This window comes from Cnephaeus nilssonii (assembly GCF_951640355.1).
Source record: "Cnephaeus nilssonii genome assembly, chromosome: 4".
Lineage (NCBI taxonomy): Eukaryota > Metazoa > Chordata > Mammalia > Chiroptera > Vespertilionidae > Cnephaeus > Cnephaeus nilssonii.
The window spans coordinates 81,828,582-81,847,109 of NC_137075.1; the positions used below are offsets into that span (position 1 = coordinate 81,828,582).

Sequence of the window (18,528 nt, forward strand, 5' to 3'; positions counted from 1 at the left end):
TACTAGGTTTCTGCATCACTGTTCATTTTCAGTTCAAAGAACTCTTAATAAAACTGAGAGCATGCCTTCATGAAGTCTTCTGATTTGTGGGATCAAGGTTGGGAGGATAGAGAAAAGTGGTTTAAGGGTAACTTAAAGGCTTCAGGATAGGAGGATGCTAAAGTTACAGTGAAGGGATACAAACCATAGAAATAGCCACTAGCCCAATGGTGTTAATTTTAATTATTGAAATTTATTCTTAGGAGTCCCAAATAATTATTTTCCTTACAATGAGCATCTGTTGGACCTCTTTTGTGTACTGGGCACTGTGCTAATCATTGGGTTTATAATAATGAGCATGACAAAATAATTATAGTTTGCAGTAAGTGATAAGGTAGGAATAAGCACAGTGTGAACATTGAGAATAAAAATAAGTGGAACAAATTACATAAGATGGTCAGGAAAGGCCTCTTGGAGAAGGCAACGTGAAGCCAAGACCGTAGAATGAGATGATGCCAGGCCTGTTAATTGCCTGAAGAGCTTTCAGGTAAAATATCTAAAGAACTTTGTTTTTGGAAAGCCTGTGGGCATGGATCAAAGTAGGAGAGTAAAGAGGCGAGGAGGGGATTCTATGAGATGAGGCTAGAGAGGTAGATAGGGCCAGGTCAAGCAGGTTTCCTTGGCCATGCAGGGAGTTTGGATTTTAAATATAGTAAATGATTTGATTTTTATTTCACAAACAAAAAATAAAACATTTCTGGCTTCTATGTATAAATTGGATCAGTAAAGCCAATAAGGAAGCAAGGAGATTTAGAAAACTATTGCTGAAGTCATTATGAAGTATGATGATGGCTTAAACGTGGATGATAGCTGTGGCAGTGGAGAAAAATTAGTCAGGCTGTGTTCTGGAAGTAAAAATGTCAGGACCTTGTAATGAATGTGGAGGGTAAAGGAAAGAGAAAGCAAGGATGCTTGAACAACTGGGTGGATAGTGGTGCTACTTATTAAAGGGAAATCTGGAGGAAAAACAGATTTGGGGAGAAAAATCAAGAGGTCTGTTTTATAGATTGGAGATATCTGAGGGGCACCGCAGAGTTCTTGTTTTTACAGATCAGGAAGGGAGACAGGCAGGGGGGCCTTTATTATATTCCTTTTGCTTCTCTTAAGCCTTAGAAGCCCCTTAGCACCTCAGCTTGTTAGTAACTAATGATAGTGTTTTGCATACCCTTGTACATGTAAGCAGTCAACAGAGAGATGAACTTAACTGAAGAAAACAGATGAGCCTAAGAAAATACTGCCCCCAAAATACTGTTATTTAACTAAACTTGCTCTTTCAGCTCATAATTTCTTTGCACTAATGAAAAACCGTAACATTTTAATTATATTTATGCTAAGTATTTTGTGTTGCTATTTCATCTTTTTTTTTTTACCCTTTTTATCTTTTAGATCCATGTAAAAGCTCATTTTGATTATGACCCTTCAGATGACCCATATGTTCCATGTCGAGAGTTAGGTCTCTCTTTTCAAAAAGGGGATATACTTCATGTGATCAGTCAGGAAGATCCAAACTGGTGGCAGGCCTACAGGGATGGGGATGAAGATAATCAACCTCTAGCTGGGCTTGTTCCAGGTAAGGACAATATAGTAGAAAGTACATATATAGTTAAAAGAACATTTAAAAAACAGACCTTCACAGTGAAAACTTTTTCATGCCTTTTAAAAATAATTTTGAATAATTGTTTTTTCATGCAGTTGGGTTTTTATGTTGCAACTGTAGCATAAATATCTTGAATACAATTGTGACCAAATTGTTGGGCTTTAGAATGAAATTATGATGTAATATAATATTTACATCTGTTCTTTATGTGTATGAGATTATAGAAAGTCACAAGTCATCTGCTTTTAAACCCAAAAGCTGGAAACAAATTTGTCTATATTTGGTCATGTTTCAGGAAAGGAGGAATGAATGGGCTTCTCATACTAAGTTGAGTGGCTGAAGCTTTACCCTTGATTCTTCACAATATCAGCTGCAGGACATTCCTCAAGAATCCTGGAGTATTGGGCAACCATCATGGTTCTCTACTCAGTGCTTCTGCCAGATATCAATTTGATATCTTCTTACCATGCCAGCCTTAGCCCATAAATATTTAGAACTGGTGTTTATTGACAGATTGATTACATTGAGTTTCTGAAAGTATATAGATGAGTCAAGGAGATTTCAGTGATATCATTTTCAGGTCTTTTATAGGACAAGTAAGTGGACCCACCTTAGTTTGAGTTTGATAATGGTTTTCAGTTAGAAGGATTTTTAAGAGGTCATAATGTCCATCTCCCATTAATGTCTGATTCTATCTCAAAAATAGTTGCATATGTGCATACTATAAAAATGTGCCCTAGAAGTATCACACTGTAATGTTTTTAAACATCTTAATATGTAAATTATTAAAATTATTTTGTTCCTTATTTTTTTCTCTGTTAAAGACAAATTATCATTTTTAAATATTAATGCTCTTAAAATTTCCCCTCTAGTCATAGTTATTTGTTTCACTAGAAATGCAATCTGTATAGTTCTGGAGATAACCTGGTTGCCTTTAATGCTTCTTATGTGTGTCAAACTCATTATTTTCACTTGTGATTTTATGAAACACACTTCATTCTATAGGTTATTCCAACATAGATGGAATAAGAATCCCTGGCGTGAAATGGAACGTAGATATAACAATATAATGTAAAAGTAGACCTCTAATACAGAAATTTTGAAGTAAACTTATTTTCAGAAAAAAAATGCATTTGGATTTAAGGTAGATGTCTTAAAAGAAAATGAAGGTCAGAAACCTTGATAGCTTCCTATATTAAAAACATAATCCTTAAGAGGAAAAACAGTATTGTTTTCATTTATTTGTATCATTAGTAAAGGTGGAAATTTTAAAAATCATTAAAACATACGCACACACATATATATATATATCCTATCTAATAATAGAGTAACATGTAAATTACCATCACTCCGCTACGCCCACGATTGGGCGGCGGGAGGCTGGGGGGCGGGACTTGGGGTGGCCTATCTGGCCATTGAGAGGCACGGATCCGCTGCCACTGAGGGGGGCTACCCTGCTGTTGAGAGGTGCAGGGGGCCTGCCGCGGACACCCAGCTGCGCCTCTCAACGGCAGGGTAGCCAGGTGTCCACGGCAGCCCCCCTCAGCGGCCGGGGACCATCAAAAGTGGGGGAGCTGGGTGCCTGTCTGCTCCGGCACCAGGCCTTTCAGAAGCCTCCGCCGAGCCCGAGGCTTCTGAAAGGCCTGGTGCACCAGCGGACAGGCACCCAGCTCCACCGCGAAAAGCAAAAGCGTGTAGGGGACCCTACACGTGCATGATTCAGTCATGCACTGGGCCTCTAGTATATACATACAAAGAAAAAGAGGGAAAGAAAAGAATAAATGAAAGAGAATATGTTGAGTAGTGTCTTGGAATTAAAAAGTGATGAATATTCACGTATTATTTTGTAAAGTTAACTTCTAGAATGAATTTGCTTGATTTCCTGTAATTCCGAATGATCAGAAGTGTTATAAGATCCAGCATAGTACTTTTCATTTAATAACTACTGAATGAAAGCTTTGTAAAAATTGAGCTATTAAATTTTCTAACATTAGCTTATGATTTATCTTTTCTAATAGGTGAGATAGTCTAGTAATAAATGTCTTAGAATTGGTTGAGAGTGAGATTGAAACTTAATATGTTAAACATTTGGAGGCTTATTTATAATCATAGCTGACGTACTCTCATAGGTGACAGAAGGAAAGGAGGGAATATAAATGAGTAGTTACTCCTGCTGTTTTCCCTTGATGTTTTTAAAAAATACTTCTATTCTTCTGTCTTAAATATTTTATTCTTTTTCCTTTCTGCTATTAAGGGAAAAGTTTTCAGCAGCAAAGGGAAGCCATGAAGCAAACGATAGAGGAAGACAAGGAGCCAGAAAAATCAGGTTGGACATTTTTATTTGGCATTAATGAGAGATTTTTTGGGTCTTCATCTGTAAGTATGTTTAAATTTACATATCAGTTAGAACTGGCATGAAAGATGTATTCATGGCAAGAGTGATGTGAAAGGCAAAACTGGTTATCTTAGAACTGTAAAGAAAGGACAGGATTTAAATATTAAAGATTGTTGGTCTATAATGTGAGATTAATAGAAAATTGTAAATACTTCCCTGGAAAGTAGTTTTTCTATGAAAAATGTAATGTTTATAAATTTAAATTAACTATTTGAGTGCTTCTATTTGAAATATGTAGCTTTGTTTAAGAAAACAAATACCACATTTATAGTTATGTTTATGATTATTCAACAGGAAAACTATGGTGTGCAAAGAAGAATAAAAAGAAGAGGAAAAAGGTTTTATATAATGCCAATAAAAATGATGGTAAGTTCCACTCCCAGAGATAGCTGGATTTATATCTGAAAGAGGCCCAATATTTAGCACTTGAAAGAAATTAAATTAATATTTTCAGGTACTTTTGTTTCTGGTCCTGTTTTGCCTCTTAATGTGACACAAGGGCTTAAGAAAGTCATTTAACAAAAATGATTTTCTGTTAGAATCCTATGAGTAATGCTGCAGTGTTTTGAACTTGGAGAAAAATTGGTATAAAAATTAAAGTACTATATATATATATATATATATATATATATATATATATATATATATATAGTGTTATATGGATATTTCTCTAATTTTGAGGAAATGGAATTGAAATTTCTCTTAATTTTTTTCTACTCAAACTCTTTATTTGTGAAATTGATACATGCTTCTAACAAATTCTAACAATATAGCTGTATTTTAACTAAACAATATTTTGTCTATAATAACTCCTGTAACTAAGACAACTCATTCCACAGAGCCTGCTACCTGCTAGCAGTCAGGTACATGGAGTTTTTTTGTTCTATTTTAAAGTTGGTACTTCTCTTAAAATCAAAAGTTCTAATAACATGTGACTCATATTCCCAAGTGACAACACTCTGCTGTACCTGATGATGGCTGTTGCCTTTATATTGGGCACCTACTACTGTCTTAGTTTAACAGTTTCCACAACATCCAATTTTTTATAAGCCAAACCTGATTTACTGCTCTCATTACCTTCTTGGTTGGTCCTTTATGGGCATCAGATATTCTGCCTCTGCTTTGGTTCATGTTAGAAACAAGCCAAATAATAAAGTCAAGGCAATCCTTAACTTCTTAAACAATTTATAAGATTTATCAGTACCTTGAAGTTTTTTTAGGTAGCTTAAGTTAAATCAATGACAAAAATGATATAGATTGTTGAAAAACTCCATATAAAACTATATCAGAGATTCCATTTACTTTAATAATTTTTTTTCAAAATAAACAACCTTAATGCTTTGTTATATTTATGTAACTAAGAAGATTTATTGAATTTTTAATCCTTTCCTCTATATTTGGGTAGGTGATTAAATCTGTTTTTCATGTTTTGAAGTGCACTAAAATTAACTAATTCAGCTTGAATAGCTATTATACTCTAGAAAACTTGCAAATCTGAAATCTACAGATTATAAACCAAGTCTGTAAATCACAGTGCTGCCACAATCTGATTATACATGTTAGAAGAAGGAACTCAGCCTTTTCAGAGTGAAAAGTATTTTGGGAAGGGAAGGTGTCGTCATAATATTTTTATTAATAACTCATTTATAATAACTTTTATTCTAGGGAAGCTAACTATATATACTTTTAATACCTTCATCCATTTAGTTCTCACAATGAATTCCTTGAGCATACAGATTAATAAATTCAAAATCAGATATTAAAGTAACCTGCTTAAGTTCTTACAACTAAGATATGGTTGAGCTGAAATTTAAGCAAATATAGTTCCCACTCTATGCTCTGTGCTAAGCACTAGCACGACTAAGATGGTCCCCTGCCCCCATGGAACTGGCAGCTGGGAGGGTCTGACTACACATCTGACGCTCTTTCCCAGTCAGAGGAACTGGTACGCCTGAGAAGATGGCAGGCTGCTATTGTCTACCTTTGTTCTTACCCCTTAACAGCTCTGATTTCATCTGAATTTATGGGCTTTAGGAATGTTAACCCCCCTATCGTAATTTATACCTCTTCTTGAATCATGACCTCAAATATTCCAGAACAAAGTAAATATAAAAGCGGGAAGTGTGAATGGCAAGTTATATAGTCTCAGAAAAGTTTTCCAGCTTTCTCTGATATCTCTGATTGTAGCCACTATTTTGAACGTTCATACCACGTATTGTGCTCAGCATGCACATTAGGTCTGATCCTTAAACCAACCCTCTAAATAATGTGTTAGTACCATCATTTTACAAAATGGTAGATGTTATTCTCATTAGTTTACCACCTGGTGCCCCACCCCCTGTCAAAGTATGGACTGCAAACTAGCTATTTTACATAAGGATCAGTATTGTCATATTATATTAAACATTCAAACAGTCTGAAATAAGAGAAGCAATAAAAATTTCTAGAATGATTCATATATTGTCTGATTTATTTTCATAGTATCCTGGAAAGGCTATAATGACAGAGGAAAATACTCATGATATAATACTATCTTGATCCAAAAAGTTAAGCATTTTTAATAATAAATTGTGCTCTTTTCAGTTTTTTCGAAAGATCTATGAGTATATGTTTATTACATAGCAGTAATTCTGTCTAAAGAGCTTAACTTTTTCTTTTTCTAAAGACTATGACAATGAAGAAATCTTAACTTATGAGGAAATGTCACTTTATCATCAGCCAGCAAATAGGAAAAGACCTATCATTTTGATTGGTCCACAGAATTGTGGCCAGAATGAATTACGTCAGAGGCTCATGAACAAAGAGAAAGACCGCTTTGCAGCTGCAGTTCCTCGTAAGTTTGAATGCATTCCCATTTTCCTGTGCTTTTCAGTTCACTGCTTTAGAATCTAACTTACACAGGCAATTTTTCATTTATTTTATCAAAACATAGTTGTCCGGAAAAGAAAAGCTTTGTTTTAACCAAATCTCCTTGAGAAATTTCAATTTTCCTAAGAATATGGTACTGATCACTTTCTAAATGAATTTTATTCTGCACTTCTTATAATTCCCTGTTCAATATGAAATCAACAACTGGTTTCAACAACTGATGAAGAAGATAGAAATTTAGACATAATCTCTAACACAGAAGTTCTGTTTAAAAATTATATGGTACCTTATATAGCACCTAATCTTATAGAAATAAACTTCAGAAAAGGTGAATAGTAGTGTTTTAAATGCAAGATGAATTAATTTAAAGTGTAAACATAAAATATATTGTTATTAATATAACTTAATAGCATACGAAAAACAAATTTTTGTTCTCAATCTAGAAATAAAACCATTATTAAACACATGGGTTCTTAACATTTCCTCAGTTCATTATTGTATAATCTGTATTATGAAATAAAACTTTTTTCTGATGAGCAAAATTATCCCCATCCTTACCATGATCAATACCAATTATTTTTACCTGATTTTGTCTGTCTAGATACAACTCGCAATAGGCGAGACCATGAAGTAGCTGGTAGAGATTACCACTTTGTTTCTCGGCAAGCGTTCGAAGCAGACATAGCAGCTGGAAAGTTCATTGAGCATGGTGAATTTGAGAAAAATCTGTATGGAACCAGCATAGATTCTGTACGGCAAGTGATCAACTCTGGGAAAATATGTCTTTTAAGTCTTCGTACACAGGTAAAGCTGTTTTGGTTTAGGGCGTTGAACTTGAGGGCATTTTTTGCAAAGTAATTTAGTGGAAACTGTATTTTGGTCCAAGAACCACAGGACCTAATTAAGTTCTTATATAGCTTTTCCCCACTGACTCCCTATCTGAAATCAGACAGATTGCTAAATCTCAATTTCCTCAGGGTCAAATACATACATACCTACACATATACATGTACATATTTTCTAAAGTTTAATACAGTAACTTAGAAATTTGGGATTTTAAAGGTTGTTAGTTGTGGAAAAGTTTTTCTAGACTAGATAGCTTCAGCATAAAACTTTCCTTGTTGAATCTACTGCATATGTCAACTTAGGAAATATAAGCAGTGGTTAATAAATAGATGTATAGGAAAGGAAATTGACTCTAAAATTGTTCCTTTGAGCTCTAGCTCAGTTGGTTGGAGTGTTGTCCCATACACCAAAGGTTATGAGTTCAATTCCCATTCAGGGTACATACCTAGGTTGCAGGTTTGATACCTGGTCAGGGAACATACAGGAAGCAACCAAGTGATTTTTATCTCTTTCTCTCTCTCTAAAAAAATGAATAAAAACATATCCTCTAATGAGGATTAAAAAATAATAATGAAAATAAATAAAATGGCTCGAAATAATAGATTTTCTTTGTTTTTGTTTCTTTTAGTAGATAAAAGAGTTTAGTCTACTATTTCAATTGTAAACATTTGAGAGAAGTATAAATGTTTTTACTAAACTCCTTCAGAATTCTTATATTATTTGGGCCAGCAGATGTACCAAAGAACATTGAGAAGTTAAACATATTGTCTTAATGTTTTTAAGTTAATAAAAGTGGGGTAAGACCCTGTAATTCCCATTTTGATGGAGTGCTTCAGTTGATGGCACGCTGTCATGCGGTGGCAAAGGCAAGGTGAAAGCCACACCTCCTGCCATAGCTGGTTTAGCTTAGTGGATAGAGCTTCCACCTATGGATCAAAGGGTCCCAGGTTTGATTCCGATCAAGGGCACATACATTGGTTACAGGCTCCTCCCCAGCCCAGACCCTGGTCGGGGCTTGTGAGGAAGCAACCAATCAATGTGCCTCTCTCACATCGATATTCCTCTCTGTCTTTCCCTTTCTCTTACACTTTCTCTAAAAATCAATGGAAAAATATCCTCCAGTGAGGATTTTTTAAAAATTAAAAAAAAAAAAAAAGCCATACCTCCCAATTCAGATAGTCTCCTTTTCTTGGATGTGCTTTTCCAAAGTGTGTGTGTGAGTGTGTGTGTGTGTGTGTGTGTGTGTGTGTGTGTGTGTGAAGTTTTTCTCTCTGTGCTTCCATTCAGACCCTGGCACATTGTAAAGTGACTGCTCATTTCTACTTTCTCTGAAATGGATTTTTAATATGGTTATTATAATCTGCATGTGCTCTTATACGCAGGGTATTTTAATATTACATAGTTGTAATCCTTCATTCATTTATTTTTATTTCATTATATAAAAAGAGTGAACCAATAGTGTGTTTTTGTGTGTGTGTGTGTGTGTGTGTGTGATTTTATAGGTACACAATATATTTTTACAGTGAATGGTAGGATCCTAAAATATTGTGAATTTTTTGTTACAAAGATGTTTGGAAACACTCATAGGTTATGGTGTTACTGTTGTTTAATGACATTATTATATTCCAAGTATGTTATTGGGAAGTAGTTAAATCAAGAAAATTATTTTAAAGATCCAAAATATCTTTTCTTTTCAGTCATTGAAGACTCTCCGGAATTCAGACTTGAAACCATATATTATTTTTATTGCCCCCCCTTCACAAGAAAGACTTCGGGCATTGTTGGCCAAAGAGGGCAAGAATCCAAAGGTAGAGTTATTATACTGTTGTACTATTCCACTGAAAGTAAACATGAAACAATCATGGCCTATTATGTCACAATACTTAAAAACTACATCAGCTTGAGCTTTCAAAGTGATTATTCTTTCTGCCATATCACTTTCCCCAAAATTGCCATGATTGCCTCTGGTTAGACTCTGGCAGCTCTCCAAAGAAGGTGGCTTCTCTTGTTGTTCCCCACACATTCCCTCTTGTACCCCAAATGTATGGTAAGATTTGGCATTCTTTAGCACTTCCTTGATCTTCACATGAATGTGTGTATTTCCAGCAGGGATTATGTGATACCTCTAACACACACAAAAAGGGATCATCATATTCTTAGGGATTGCCCACTGTTCTCTGCAGATATTCTGCATGTGCGGGGAGCCAATATTGAGTGCCCTTGTTTTTCTCTTTTTTCTCATTGAAACTTTATATTGTTTGTCTCCTCCCTTTGATCTTCTTACATGATCTGAAATGGAAAATTTTTAAAATTATTTTAGATGCTGGACATGGTTGAGGTAGTCTATTATATACTAAATATTAATAATTCAATGATAGTATACTGGTAATCAGAAAGCATTGGCTTTTTATTTAAATGTGTGAACTAAAAACTGTCATGTGAATTGCTTTGTCAAAGTAACAAATACTTAGTCTTCCTTGTTTTTTTCTGATTTTTATAATATTTCTATTTAATAGTGGAGTCACTTAATCTCATTTCATTTGCTATGCCCCTAACTCTCCTTAAAAGCCATAAAAACATGTAATAATGCTCTTCCTTGAAAGTCATTCAAAGCATATAACAACACGCTTTTCCTTCAAATCTTGACTTTACCACAGCCACCAACCCTCCTACCTCAAGATACGCTTTTTCACTCTAGGTCTACTTACATTTCTTACTCAGTCTCTATATATGGGAAGCTAATATTTTTTAATGTCTTAGGCTATAGACATCAGGGATTTCCCCATCCTATATGTTGAACATAATGTTTAGGCTAAGTAGATTAGCTAGTTAAAGTAGTGTTTCACCCCTTCTTTATTTTTTGCAGCACAATTATAAGTTCATAAGTAAGTGCGATCAGAGTGTCCTTAGCACTTGGGATGATACACAAGAAATATGATACATGATCACTTGTTATTTTTGCGGACGATCACAACATATAATAAGAAAAATAAGGTTAATACTCTATGAAACTTAGTGCCCAGTAACTACTTTGGTAAACAAGAAAAGGAAAGGGATGCACCTTAAGGACCAGTGATCCATTCTGCTTGTTCAGCCTTATTTTCTGTTTCAAGCATGCACGCTCTTTTTTAGTTAGGTTATTCTTCTTCAACAAGGATTCAATGTTGTGCCAAAGGCCATACACCATTCCAAAACATGTTCTCTGGCAGTGCTCTCATGGAATTTTTTACCTACTTTATTTTGAATTAGTCATCCTACTTTGAGTGAGGTCTAGAAAGATACCAATTATACCTATTTTTAAAGCATGGACTTAATCAGTACCAAAATGTTTTAATGGTATACAATATGCTTGATTTTCTAATTAGAATTTTCTAATTTTTAAAAATCAACTTTATTGAAGTTACTTTACATAAATAAAATGTATACATTTTACTTGTATAATTCAGTGAGTTTTGGCAAAATGCATACCTGTGTTACTACTATGCCAATCAAGATTTAGAACAGTTTCATCACTCCAAAAAATTCTCTCATGCTCCTTTTAAGTTAATACCCCTCCAGTCTTCTCAAGGCAACCACGAATCTGCTTTATGTCACTATAGATTTGTTTTGTCTGTTCTTGAAGTTAACATAAATGGGACCACATCTTATGTTTAAGTTTGCATCTGGCTCTGTTATCAGCATAATGTTATTTTTTGTTTGTTTGTTTTTTAAATATATTTCTTTATTGGTTTCAGAGAGGAAGGGAGAAGGAGAGAGAGATAGAAACATCAATGATGAGAGAGAATCATTGATCGGCTGCCTCCTGCACGACCCCCACTGGGGATTGAGCCCGCAACCCAGGCATGTGCCCTTGGCCGGAATCGAACCTGCGACCCTTGAATCGGCAGGCTGACGCTTCTATCCACTGAGCCAAGCCAGCTAGGGCCAGCATAATGTTTTGATATTGATCTATGTTGCATCTAACAGTAGTTCATATTTTCTATTGCTAAGTGCAATGTATACCATGGTCTAAATATATTATAATTTGTCCACTTACCAGTTAAAAATATTTGGGTGGTTTCCAACTTTTAGCTAGTGTGACCAAAGCTGCTGTAAACATTCATAGTCGTTTGGTGGACATACGTTTTCATCCTCTTGAATTGCATCAAATGCTAAGTGCCTGTTTAACTGTATAAAAACTGCCAAATTGTTTTAAAAACATTTTGCCATTTTATGCTCTCACTTTGGTTCCATTGGCTCCACATTGTTACCAACTTTTACTATTGTATGTAGCAATTTTTTAGTTCTAGTAGGTGTGAAGTGTTATCATTATACATTTTCCTGTTGACTGATGACAGCATCTTTTCACATAGTCGTTTAGGCGTGTTCTTTTATGAAATGCCTCAAGTCTTATTTTTTTTAATTGTTATTTTTCTTATTCTTTATATCTGTATATAAATATTTTCTCAGTCTTTGTATCTTTTTAATTATTTTGAAGATCAGAAATGTTTAATCTTAGTGAAGTACACTTTTTTATTTTTCTTATAGTTAATGATTTTTTTATACTAAAAAATTTGTCTATTCCAGGATTATGAAGATTTTATCCTTTGATTTCTTATAAAAACTTTCTTGTATTAGCTTTTACTTTTAGTTCTGTGATCTATCTATCTTAGGTTCATCTCTATTTTAGTGTGAGGTACGAGTGGAGATTGGCTTTTTGTTTTGTTTTGTTCTTTAAATCACATGTGGATATCCAGTTGCTGTATAATCATTTCTTGAGGAAAAAAAACACACAATACTATCCTTTTTCCCATTGAATTACATTGGCACTTTTGTAAAAAAATGACCACATATAATGAGGGAGGAGGGTATCGGGGGGTGATTATAGATTATTTATGGATTCTATTCACATATTTATGCTAATATTGAACTAAATACTGTAGCTTTATTTTAAGTCTTGGGAGACAGTCATAAAAAGGAATGAAGTGATACATAGTATAACATAGACCATATAGTGTATGATTCCATTTTATGGAATGCCCAGGATAGACAAATTTATAGAGATCTACTGTAGATTAGTAGTTGCCTAGGGCTGGGGGTGGTAGAAAATGGGGAGTGGCTGCTAATGGATATAGTTTTTTGGGGGCTGGGGGCTGGGAGTGATGAAAATGTTCTGAAATTGAATTGTGGTGTTGATTGCACAACTCTGTGACTATACTAAAACCTCTTGAATTGTACATTTTAAATGGGTGAATTTTAAAGGAATTAATATATCAAGAAATCTGTGACCATTTAAAAAAATCTCAGCAGGCTTTATTGTAGAAATTGAAAAGATTTTAAAATTTATATGGAAATTAAAAGGAATAATCGAAACCCGTTAGAAAAAGAAATGAGTACTTTTGTCTTTGTTAATTTTATTTTTTGTCTGTTTTCTATTTAATTGACGTGTCTTATTTTTATTCTTTCGTTCTAATTTGCATTAATTTGTACTTGCTCTACTGTCTTCAGTAGAGGAGTTTTAAATCTTCTTTTCTAATATGAAGCTACAAATTTCAGCAGTTGTTTGGTGTTGTGTTCTATAGAATTTGAGGTTATATTTCTCATTATTATTTTGTTAAAATGCTTTCTAATTCTGTCATTTTCTTCTTTAGTCCATGGGTTTTTTAGAAGTATATAATTTCCACCTGTTTGGAGATTTCAAAAAATATATTATTGATTTGTAATTCCATTGTGGTCAAAGAACATACTCTGTAAGATGTCAGTCTTTCAAATTCGTTGAACCTTATTTTATGGTCCAACTTGTGTTCTGTATTGGTGTATGTTCCATGCACACTAGTAAGAATATATATTCTGTATTTGTTGGGTAGAGGGTGATATATCTGTTGCCTTTTAATTTTACTTGTTTTATTTTTATCTCCTTTGGTATTTCCAATAGTGCTTTATTACTCACAAAATAGAAGTGTTGTATAAAAACAAATCCTCACTTTTAAGTGAATGAAATTGTGCTAGCTGGAAAGTGATGGTGTTTCTCTGGGTACAAAATGTAAAAAATCAATTGATTGTACTTCGAATCTCAGAATCTGTTCTGCTAAAGGGGGCCTTGAGAGTGGTAAACTGATAGTCTGAACTTAGTCACTTTCCCTATAGGCTAATTTTAAGCAAAAACATTTTGTTTCATTTTAGTCGTGAATTATAATTTGAAAAATAAGAGGAAATTAAAACTAAGTAATATAAAAGCCATTTTGGAAAAAGATTAAATAATGCTTTAAATTTTATAAAGAAAAACTAGGTAGATTGGATATTCATATGAATCTATGTAAGATGTGAAGTTTAACATTTACATTTCAACTCTAGCACCACAAAGTTTAGATTCTGTTTTGAGTTCTGGAATGTTTTTTCAATAATCTTAAGCTTTGAGTAGACATAAGTTTCAGCAAGAATGTCAGTGTGTTTGGTTACAATAGTGTAGCAGAGTCCCTGTTCGGGAACAAAGGATTCTGTGTACCACAGCCAGATGCACAACATTCCAGAATGAAAATGAGCTACACAAGCAACTGCCTCAGGACAAGCCAGAGCTGTCAGACTTTTAATATGTTTTCCTACTGTTACAGAAGTTCAACCAGCTGAATGATAGAAATAGTTTTGTATTGTGGGTCCAATATAGTATGTGACTTTTATATCAGACATTTGTACTTGAGTTTAATTAGTTTTCTTTATGGACAGGCGTGTTTTGGAGGCAGTGTCACTTTCTTGAACAATTGTGCCTGATAATCAGGCACACAGCCTTGCCTCCTGCTTGTCTGTGTGAAATAGTTGTTTCTCTTACCCAGTATTTTAAAGTAGCCTGCTCTGTGTTGTTTACCAAACTCTTCTTAGTATACTTTTTGCATCTTAAAGACCTTCTTTGTGTATTGAAAACAAAGTAGAAATTTAACGTATTAAGCTGAGTATGTACTTAACTACCCTCAGTATACACTGAGTGGCCAGATTATTATGATCTCTGAACGCATAATAATCTGGCCACTCAGTGTTGATCTCTGAACGCATAATAATCTTGCCACTCAGTGTTTGTGGGGGGTTGGCTTCAGGATCCCTAGTGGATAACAAAATCCGAAGATGCTCAAGTCCCCAATATAAAATGGTGTAGATTAATGCATGCAGTTGGCCCTTCACATCCGCAGACTCCCAACCTCGGATCAAAAACAGTTATACAAATACTTATTGAAAAAAATCTGCCTATAAGTGGACCTGTGCAGTTCAAACCTGTGTTGTTTAAGGGTCAGCTATATTCAATTATTAAATCTTGGGTTGACCAGCAATATTTTCCCATTCTATTGATCCTTTGTTTTTTCAATAAGATGTTTAACTTGCCTAACTCTGCAATAGATATAAAGAACAGGGGCTCTATAAGAGCCAAGAATAGATGGCGCTTTGGGTCCTGCTACTCTTGTTCCACCCATAAAGGTTCACTCTGTGTTACAGCAGATGTTCTTTTTAGGAAGAGGTTAGGATGCCCTAGAACATTTTAACTCAAAGTAACGGTCTTTGCTCTTGAAGTCTTGTGGGTGAGATAAGACAGAAATATATGAAAACCTAAATCACAGTATAAATAGATTATATTGAGTCCCAAATGACTCACAGTGTAAGTCCTGAAGATGCCAGAAGAGCAAAGGAAGTCACGGTGGGCATGACAAGGCTGGGAAGGAGCTCCTAAGGTGGAGTACTTTGAGAGAAGGAAAGCAGTTTACTTGTTCTATGGCCACCTTTGGTAAGGCGTTAACTTCACACTTTTTATCTACTCTTTACAGCCAGAAGAGCTGAGAGAAATCATTGAGAAAACTAGAGAGATGGAGCAGAACAATGGTCACTACTTTGACACGGCAATTGTGAATTCAGATCTTGATAAAGCCTATCAGGAATTACTTAGGTTAATTAACAAACTTGATACTGAACCTCAGTGGGTGCCGTCCACTTGGCTGAGGTGAAGGAAACATCCATCTGTGGCATGATTGGACTTGATCTGGCACACTGTCAGTACGAAGGTAAACCTGATACTTCAGCAAGACTCTGAGGGTAAGGTGGCAGGCATTGGAGGCCTATTGTTAGATCTCAAACTGGTGAGAAGAAAACCCCATAGCTAATTTGTGCACAGCAGTCTTTATTCCCTATGGCTTTTGGTTCGTCACTCATTTGGGGATTCTAAATGGAGGCTTTCAATGGAGCAGTTCCATTTTATCCATGTAAAATCATTTTCACCTAAATCTTTTCTGCCTAGTCATATTTCCATGAAAAATGTGTGTATATACACAGCAGCCCATGTCTCACATAGTTACAAATATTAATGTTATTTAACAGTTAACTTAAATGATTTCATGGGAATTGGGGGGGGGGTAGGGACTGTGCTTCTGTGTACTGGGCAAGATTTTATTTAGTTAGAAAACTGATTTAGTCATCAGAAATACTATCCTTAAAAATTTTTTGTGCTGAAAGTAGATACACACCAGATTTTGAGAACTCACTACAAAAAATACATTAGTTTATAGTGATTAAAATGTTTTTTAAGGTGCCACTTTGGTCTGGAACTACTCATAGGCTTGAATTCACTTGTGTTTTAATTCTTGAAAAACATTCCGTTAGAAGCACCAATTTTTAGCTCAAGCTTTGTGGATTGGACTTTATTGCAGACTCTGATCTAGTTAAGTGCATGATGATCTTTTTAAAGATATGATTGTATGAATTTTCCTTTAATTGTCACAACTGATTTAATAACCTTGCTTCCTTTCTCTGATCTACATAGTACAACAGAATGTGTAAGTTACATTTTTATGAATGGCAGATGTTCATATAAACTGTGTTGTCTGTTAAAAAGTTTCTCATAATGAAGTTTTTTATATACATGAGAGGACATAGCACCTTTGACAGTTTTTGCATTTTTATATAGGAGCACAGTATAATTTGATGACTGTGCTATATACAGGTAATAAACTGGAATTCTGTGATGAATATAGCTGCTGTACTGTATACTAATATTTAATAGATTGACAAATGGTTGATAACACTTGTTCAGATTGGACTAAAATTATATCTGAGGGAAATACTATGACAATTGACTTTGAGATCAGAAGGAAAGAATGACCTGAAAGTCATTTGAATATTTTAGGAAAGGAACGTGGGTGGGGGAAGTTAAACATATCTAAAGAGGCTTTTGTCCTAACAACATCTGTCTCTTAGGACCATAATGCAATAGCTTGTTAAATCATAAATGTTTAAACTAATGGGATTTTCACACTGGCATGGAAAGTTGATTTGTAGTCTTTTCAAGCCTTTCGGGATGGTGTGATGTGTGACAAACAACCTCAAATGTGAATGTCATTTTATTTTTGTGATGACTTTAGCTACATTTCCTGTTCTCAAAGCTAAACACTGGAATAATATTGAATTGTCACTTAATTTAATGTAAGAAGTTTTTAAGTAGTAGTTTGTGTCATGTGTATATTTGATTTTTTCTTGTCTACATACTTAGAACAAATGTAGACAGTTTATATGTTGCCTTTTTCTGTTCAAATTTGCATGGCGTTGAAGTTGGCTGCAGTGTGTGTCTTCTGTGGAAATACTTTCAAGATGTTCATTAGGAAGAAACATCCTGAGTTAAGAGAAGGAATGCCATACATGCTGTCTCTTCAGGTCTGAAACACTCCAAGTTTATAGCAGGAAATGCAAAGCTCACACTGATTTTTAGCATTGGAAACCAAGGAATATAAGCACTTCATCTTCTCGGTCTTGCAGTTTTTCTCCTCAGGAATGAAAGGCAGTCAGTGGTAGACAGTGGAATTTTGTGAGCTGCTTATCATAACTGACAACTGTTTTTAACCCTAAGATCTAAAAAGTTGGCAGCTTAAATTGCGTTAGAATGAGATTTCAGGTAGTGTCCGTCAGTGGCTGTTCCATTCCCTGAGTTAATCTGCAGACCACAGATCCACATAACACCATGTGCTAACAAGACTCAGATATGGCTTTAACAAGCAAATCCCCTACCAGGGTACATGCCATCCCATAGTATGCTTTAGGAAGTCTAAAGTGACAAGATATTTTGGGGGTCAGTTAAGTCTTACAGTGCTTTCCTCATTAGCAATGGTAGAGGTATAGAAACGTTTCTCCCAGTGATATGGATGTGCTGATAGTCAACACAGTCCCTAAGCAAAGTGAACACTGAGTTGTCGCTAACTTCCTTGAAAGAAAATGGAAACAAACCTTTCTTTGCTGTACACCTAGCCACTGTGGCCAGTTCCATTTCCTGTCCCTCTGTGGTTCTGATTGGAGACCCCAGAGTGGGGGAGGTCTTAACCACTTATAGGAATACCGATAACTAATAAAATGCACGTGCTAGTTCAAATAAGGAAATATCTCCCTTTAGTAAATCTTAAGTCATAACTAACGAAAAGGAGAACAGTATTTAAACTAATCCAGATTTACTATCTATGAAAATCTAATGTCTGGATTTTTTTCCCTTTTCTCATGGCATAAGAAGTATCGATAAGGAATAATTTGAATGTAATTTTATGAATGTGTGTGAAAATATGAACCAGGGATTTAGCCTTAATAAGGTGACCTTTCTGATATTATTGTTAATCCTCCTTTGTACTCGTGTCCTGTATCTGCACTCTATTGTTTGGAGATGTTATACTGCACACTGTATTGTAAAAATAAAAAGTAAAATTATATTTCAAATAAAAAAAGCCACCAAGTACTTTCTCTTGCTTTATTTATATCCTCTGCCATTCAAGTTTTCAGCATATCTAACGAC

General features: G+C 34.8%; 1 protein-coding gene across 4 annotated transcripts in view; it reads left to right on the forward strand.

The window, feature by feature from the left end:
* PALS1 (protein associated with LIN7 1, MAGUK p55 family member) overlaps positions 1–18,464 on the forward strand; it is an 81,433-nt gene extending 62,969 nt beyond the window's left edge. For 2 of the 4 annotated variants that reach the window (XM_079769630.1, XM_079769629.1), the window contains 7 exons: positions 1,426–1,609; positions 3,891–3,962; positions 4,326–4,397; positions 6,697–6,864; positions 7,501–7,703; positions 9,443–9,553; positions 15,533–18,464. In XM_079769630.1, the coding sequence (XP_079625756.1) occupies positions 1,426–1,609; positions 3,891–3,962; positions 4,326–4,397; positions 6,697–6,864; positions 7,501–7,703; positions 9,443–9,553; positions 15,533–15,709 (987 nt within the window). In that variant the 3' untranslated portion in view covers positions 15,710–18,464. The remainder of the gene's footprint in view (positions 1–1,425; positions 1,610–3,890; positions 3,963–4,325; positions 4,398–6,696; positions 6,865–7,500; positions 7,704–9,442; positions 9,554–15,532) is intronic. The other 2 variants (XM_079769632.1, XM_079769631.1) reach the window with 1 other exon arrangement.
* The last annotated feature ends 64 nt before the right edge of the window (positions 18,465–18,528 follow it).